The sequence below is a fragment of the Acyrthosiphon pisum genome, unplaced genomic scaffold, assembly GCF_005508785.2.
Source record: "Acyrthosiphon pisum isolate AL4f unplaced genomic scaffold, pea_aphid_22Mar2018_4r6ur Scaffold_21398;HRSCAF=23872, whole genome shotgun sequence".
Classification (NCBI taxonomy): Eukaryota; Metazoa; Arthropoda; class Insecta; order Hemiptera; family Aphididae; genus Acyrthosiphon; species Acyrthosiphon pisum.
The window spans coordinates 7,556-14,457 of record NW_021770860.1 but is presented as its reverse complement, the minus strand read 5'-3'; the positions used below and the strand labels follow the sequence as shown (position 1 = coordinate 14,457).

At 30.1% G+C, this 6,902-nt stretch overlaps 3 protein-coding genes across 3 annotated transcripts in view; 2 read left to right on the top strand and 1 right to left on the bottom strand.

The window, feature by feature from the left end:
• The window catches only part of LOC103309499 (piggyBac transposable element-derived protein 4-like), a 6,465-nt gene extending 1,680 nt beyond the window's left edge, over positions 1-4,785 (bottom strand). The window contains exons 1-2 of the mRNA XM_008185035.1: positions 3,048-4,785; positions 2,697-2,819 (exon numbers count right to left, since the gene is read on the bottom strand). Coding sequence (XP_008183257.1) covers positions 2,697-2,819; positions 3,048-4,785 — 1,861 coding nt within the window. The remainder of the gene's footprint in view (positions 1-2,696; positions 2,820-3,047) is intronic.
• A 1,511-nt stretch (positions 4,786-6,296) lies between these two features.
• Positions 6,297-6,785, top strand: LOC103309498 (KRAB-A domain-containing protein 2-like; the record flags this gene model as incomplete). Its single annotated transcript, XM_008185034.1, has 1 exon — positions 6,297-6,785. A coding segment is annotated over one exon (489 nt), but the record flags the coding sequence as incomplete, so codon positions are not given.
• Positions 6,786-6,801: 16 nt separating this feature from the next.
• Positions 6,802-6,902, top strand: part of LOC103309497 (protein ALP1-like) — a 768-nt gene continuing 667 nt past the window's right edge. The window contains exon 1 of the mRNA XM_008185033.1: positions 6,802-6,843. Within this exon, the coding sequence (XP_008183255.1) occupies positions 6,802-6,843 (42 nt within the window). The remainder of the gene's footprint in view (positions 6,844-6,902) is intronic.

Below are 6,902 nucleotides of genomic sequence, written 5' to 3'. Positions count from 1 at the left end.
TAACCAGACTTGCATGCGGGAACAAAACATTTGTTGGGCATATTTATTAGCACAATATGAAAAATGTTTAAAAATAATTATAAGTTTTACTAGTTTTAGGTAGGTGTGGGTGGTTATATTTCTACTATAGGTAGTGTGGTACTGTGGTACTATAGGATAATAAAATATAAATAAACAATGTTCATCAATATGTTAATAATATGTTTATTATTCAAAACAAATATACTGAAATAGACCATAATATTGCTTATAAAATATTTCCGAAACCGGCCTTCTTAGCGCTTCCTGGTGGACAATTGTGTAACTAAACTGCCGTAAAAACGGTACTCACTTATTTCTCATACGTACAATTGATAGTGACTACACCGTTTTACCTACATCGTGATGTCATGATATACAATATATAGGAATCCGCGGAGGAAAAAAATAATCTCGCTTCTTCCACGAATATTCAGCGTTATCTCCGACGCCTTATCCCTTTATTATAATATACTTCATTATATTTATCACTACAGGTGTATTCAAGGCAACGCAAACGAACATATTCCCATTTTGTATAACGGTACAGGGAATTTCTGTAATGCGATTTATCTAGACAATATATTGTATAAGTGTAAGTTGTATGTTTGTTGTAAGCGACTGCCAAGGGTCAAGGCTTGGTGACGCCAAATGATAACGTCAAGGTGACGCCCATTGCTGACTACGGTTCTGAATAATTCGTTTAATTAGATTTATCAATTTTACAACCTTGAATGTTTTTAATAAAATATACTAATACATTATTACGTCCGAAATTCTGGAATTTCATTAATAGCTTGGAAATCACAATATTTTTTTGGATCCAACCAACCACAGTCTTTCATTAAATGTCCATCTATACCAGTGGCGGTCAAACGGGGGAGGGGGGATGAGAGGGATAGATCCCTCCCATGAATTTTTTTTCAATATTTATAACAATTTATAATTAAGTATATTCTATAATGCATTAAATTTTGTTCTATTTTTTTTTCTAAAAATAAATTATCAAATATTGTAAATTTTGACAGAATGTCAGAATATGTTTATACGTGTTTATATGACACAACTATATTATTAATTATTATCTAGACTCATATCTAGGAACTAGGATATTATTGTCATTATTAATATTTAGTTGTTTACACAAAATATAATATGGGAATTATCCCCCTCGATCATCGAGAATTCTCAATAACAACTAGCTCTACACTTTTCCAGAACATTGGCCTATACGGGCGATAGGGCGATCGGTAGGTATATTTTACAATATTACGTACCAACAGCCCTAGGTAATTAGTTGGTTGAAAACTTGAAATATCGATTGCTTATTATTTGTCATAACTCATAATATTTGGTTATCACCGTGATTCGTCTTTACTCTTTCATACTCGTGTTTTCTACTGTAGGTCCGTGTAGTACTATTACTTACTATTTACGGTCGGTGTCTTTTGTAATATTGACTATTTTGTCTATTTTACATTTTCACAATTACTATGTCTATAAAAGGAAAATTACTAGCTATTGTGATACAAGTTGCTCTACTTCTAAACGCTCAGCGGATGAAAAAATAAGTAAGATCACTAATATCGTTACAGAAAATCAAGTTGTGGACATAGCGATAATATTTATTCTATGGCTGTTCATTGTGGGGTTATAATTTATAAATATAACATCCAACGAAGTACTGGACGAATTAGCAAAAAAAAAAAACAAAAAATAGATATACTTATATAATAAAAATATTGTTAATACTATAATATATTTATAAAGTCTGTATGTTAAATGGACATTTTACCCCTGATTGTTTTCGGTGTAGTATGATATTGAAAATTATGGGCAAAATATTTAATAATAAAATAATACATTTTTCATATTAACTCTTTCATGCACAGTGTTTTATAATTATTTTGACCTATAATGCACAGAAGAATTTTTTTTAGAAAAATCATAATTTAAGTGGTAAAATAAATTATTGTTCAAATAAATAATAAGACTTTAGTGTTAAAAAAAAATTAAAGTTTTTTTTTAGAAAGTTATTGTAGGTGGGATGACGTATGTCCCACCATGCATGAAGTGTTTAATATTATATGATATATTACCAAAGTACACAAATATCATAAACATACTTTTTATTATAATATATTTATTGCAGGGGCGTACCCAAGGGGTGGTCTGGTCTGGACCCCCCCCCCCCTCCATTGATTAACGAAATTTAAAGTTCTTGAGGTGCAAATTACTTATTGTATACTTTTTACATGTCAAAAAAATTTGGACCCCCACCTTTAAAAATCCCTGAGTACTCCATTGATTTATTGGATACCTAACCTATATTAGTTGAATATAATTATATAATAAATGTATTGTATTATATATTTATGCGCATAATTTAGAGATATTGTCATGTAATATATAAGTATTAAAAAAAAACATACGTATCTTAGAAAACTACATAGTATACTTGTGCTCTTATATTAATATTAAAATATTGAGCAGACGTATATAAAAGAAAATATTCCACAGATTATTACTTATAAGTTGTTATACCTACTGCACTTATATATTATACCATGAAATTAAAATTACATTAATAACTTAATATTAAAAGATAAAAGACAATAAAAATGTACTATTATGAATTATGATATAATGCAAAACAATTTTTTTGTTTTGCCAAACACAGAGGAACATTGCATACTGAACATATCCACTCCGTTCTAAATTCCTTTTCTTTAGTACTGCATCTTGCACATCTCCTCCTTGTTCCTCTTTTAGGTTGATGAGCAGCTTGCTCAAACCTAATTCTAGAATTTACATGTGGTTTATGTTTTTTAACAGCTACAGTTTGTTCTTTTGAAACGTTATGAATAGATCGTTTTTCGACCAACGTTTTTGAAACCAAATCGTTAGATATTTCACGACGAAAATTTTTCATTGTTATATTCATACCTAAATTGAAAATAAAGTATTTATACAATTATAACAAATAATACCTAAAACAATAATTTACATATAAGCAAAGATATAGTTACCTGATTGTAACTTATATAGGACGTAAGAGTTGACTACTGCTGCATCGATAAAATGAAAAAAAAGTCTGTGCCACCATTTTTTAGCCTTTCGATCTATCTGACAGGATTTCTTATTCTGGTCAAGTTTATCTACACAGTTCATATGTTTGTTGTATTCACTCAATACTATAGGACATGATACCATTGTAGTTGAACCATCTTTAGATCGTCTTTGAACTTGTGTGGTTTCCGTTGGATTGTGAAAATTTGACAATAAACTCACTATTCTTTTGTCACGCCACTTAACAATCGATGTAGATTTTTCATCTATAGACCAATCGTATTCACCCAATGTTAAATGCTTATCATTTTTCAAAGCTGGTAAAAATTTTCTTGTAAGATTGACTGTTCCACATGCATTTATATTTTTTGATTTTAGGTATGTCATTAGTGGGTAGCTGGTAAAATAGTTGTCGAAGAATAAGCAATGATTTTTTCCTTGTAAAGGTTGCGATAGTTGTTTTACTACTCGAGCACCCAATTGTTTTTCAGCCTTTTCCCCAACTTTCCCCGTATAAATTTCAAAATTCCATAAATAACCTTGCTTGTCAACCAAACACCAAATTTTAAATCCTCTCTTTATCGGTTTTTTTGGCATATATTGTTTGTTAGAATTTCGACCCGTGAATTTGACCATACTTTCGTCTATTGCAATTATTTTGGAAGGATTATACGCCCTTTGAAAGTTGTTTAGTAAAGTCTGTATAAATGGCCTAATTTTGTATAATTTATCATACCCAGGTTGATTTTTTTTCGGAATAAGCGAATTATCATTCAAATGTACGTGCGATAATAACCAACCGAAGCGATTTACTGGCATTAAACAACTTATGTAAGAATCGTGCAAATCGGGTGATGATGACCAATAGTCCCTATAACTGCATTGCTTCTTGATACCCATTAGAAGTTGCATTCCAATAAAACATTTAATTTCAGACATATTTGTTCGCATAAAAGCTTTTCCTGTTTTCAATTGTTTTTGATATGCATATAAATTAGTATGATGAACTATTTGGTCAACAATTTCATCAGTAAATAAATATTTAAAAATGGTTGTCGGTGTACACATTGATAAATCATTTAATAATGTTGTAGGGCCCTCTGGACTTGAAAATGGAGAAACATTAAAAATAATGTCATTTTTTTTTGACCATGTAGGAGATAGAAATTGAAAATCATCTTGCTGGGTTGGTTGAGTTTCAATCTCGGTTTCAACTCCTTCAATATTTACTGGACGTAATGGTGTAGATCCAGAGTTGGACTGATAATCATTATTTAGATCTGAAGAAGAACTAGGTAAAGAATGAAAATCAAAATCCAACGACACATTTTCGTTATTCAAAGATGCATTTTCAGAACCGGAAAATAATTGACGATGTGTTGCTGTCCGAGATCTAACTTCAGTTGTTTTTGATACACATTTTCGACGAATTGAACTACGAGTATACTTTTTTTGCTTTATTGGCGAGGGTAGTAAATAAATATTTCTATCGTCTAAGTTCAAAATTTCTGAATTTTCATCGTCACTCTCATCGTCACTAGATTCAAATAGAATGGGTTTTGTTTTCGAGTCACCAGAAGGTGGTATATAATCATTATAATTATCAGAGTCATCACAAGAAGTTATACTATTATCATCGGACGGGATTTCTTCAAATAAGACATCACAAATTTCACTAATATTTAGATGAGAAGTCATTTTTGAAACACTAAAATATAATATAATATATTTTAGAATAATGCAAATTTAAAAAGAAATTGCTTTTTTATAAATAAAGCATTTGGAAAAATGTTATTTACTTACACATATTTCAATAATATGCATCCATGATAAAATATGATAGGTAATTAATTTATTATTAAATGTAACATTAAATTATGAATATAAAATAATTTGTAAACTTATACATATTACGTGTACGGTGTACCTATGTGTTTATAAATTTAAATTTCCAAACACTATAATATAATTTTTATATGGTATATTATAGTATACGGCGCACGGATAATACTTACGTCTTGACAGTTGCTGCACGGTGGGTTAAAATCTGTACTCCCGACTTTTACGTCATACCAGACGAACCGCTATCGATAAAATGATTTAATTTGCACTGAATGACACTATACAATATAGTTCATCATATGAAATAATATTGTTCATATGTATAAACTATATAGTGAAATATGAGCCAATCAAAATTATAAGAGGCTAGTTATTGTAAAAAAAAAATATAAAAGCCGAAAACCAGCTAATAATAACACAAAATTCATTAATTTTAGATTTATTCTGGTACTAATATATACATAATAGGCTATTAAAGCTATTTATATCATTTAATGAAGAAAAATAAATACAAGTAATTGGGAAAAAAATATATTACTAGGTGGGTTATTTTTCGTACCACCATGCTGGAAATGTGATTTTCTAGGTGGGACAAACGGTATCCCACCGTGCCTGAAAGAGTTAAAGTATTTAATGGCAATATTTCATGAAATACCTAGCTATTACATACATTAACCAAATCAATGCGATAAAACATATAATATTAAATTTAACTAGGTATTTTATGAATTTCCAGTGATTGCTCAGTTATAGTTTATATATTAGATTTCGTTAAGATAAGGCGAGATAACGTCAATAATAAGTGACGGTCAAATCTAACCCAACGTTCCGATCAATTTATTATTTCGTTGTGGTAGAACATATAATATGTTTGTTTCTCAACCAGTTGTTTGCAGTACACCATAGTTATACATTTAACGCATTATACAGCTGTATTACCTACACGTGTTTTAATTTTTTTTTTAATTCGAAATTATATTCAATATGGATGAAACAATGATTCTTATGAAACAACAATTTTACGAATCAATTGAAAAACGTGAGTACAAAAATAATAGTGCTATTTTATCTAGTGAAAAATATTTAAATTTGAGATCTGACGTCAAAAATATGAAAATTAAAAAAACTCAAACCCGTGATTATTGGCTTGCGAAACATTACGATTTAATAACAATAAATGGCGTTGAAACATTAATTTACCCATTTAATGAAAACAATCCTAATTTCAAAATATACGTTATGATAGACGATATGTTTGACATTTTAAACAGTGTTCATAAGTCAATTGGACACGGAGGAAGGGACCGAATGTTATTTGAACTTAATAAAAAATATAAAAATATTACCCTTTTATTACTTTTATTTTAAAACCTTTAACTTCAAAACGAGCAGAACAAGTCGCATGTGTGTTATTAGATATTTTTTGTTTATTTGGTGCGCCCGCTTCTCTTCAATCTGACAATGGCAGGGAATTTTGTAATGAACTAATTAATTCATTGCGTGAGATGTGGCCTGATTTAAATATCGTTCACGGGAAACCACGGCATAGTCAGTCGCAGGGCAGTGTTGAACGAGCCAATCAAGATATTGAAAATATATTGACAACTTGGAATACTTGGATGCAAGATAATAACACCAATAAATGGAGTGAAGGACTCAGATTCGTTCAATATATGAAAAATAAAGCCTATCATTCTGGAATTAAACGAAGCCCATACAATGCGATGTTTGGAACTGACCCTAAAACTGGCCTAACGTCAAGTATATTGCCACACACTATATTACAAGAAATACCATCAACCGAAAATAGAAAACGCAAACAAACAGAAGATGACAAAATGCAAGAGACTACTTAGAAATACAAGCGAAAAAATGAAGAATTTATCAAATGCTAAATTTCCAGAAGCAAAAGACGTTCAACAGTTCAACTTAAAATTCCTGATGTTGATAGAGGGAGGGAGATCCTCGATCGG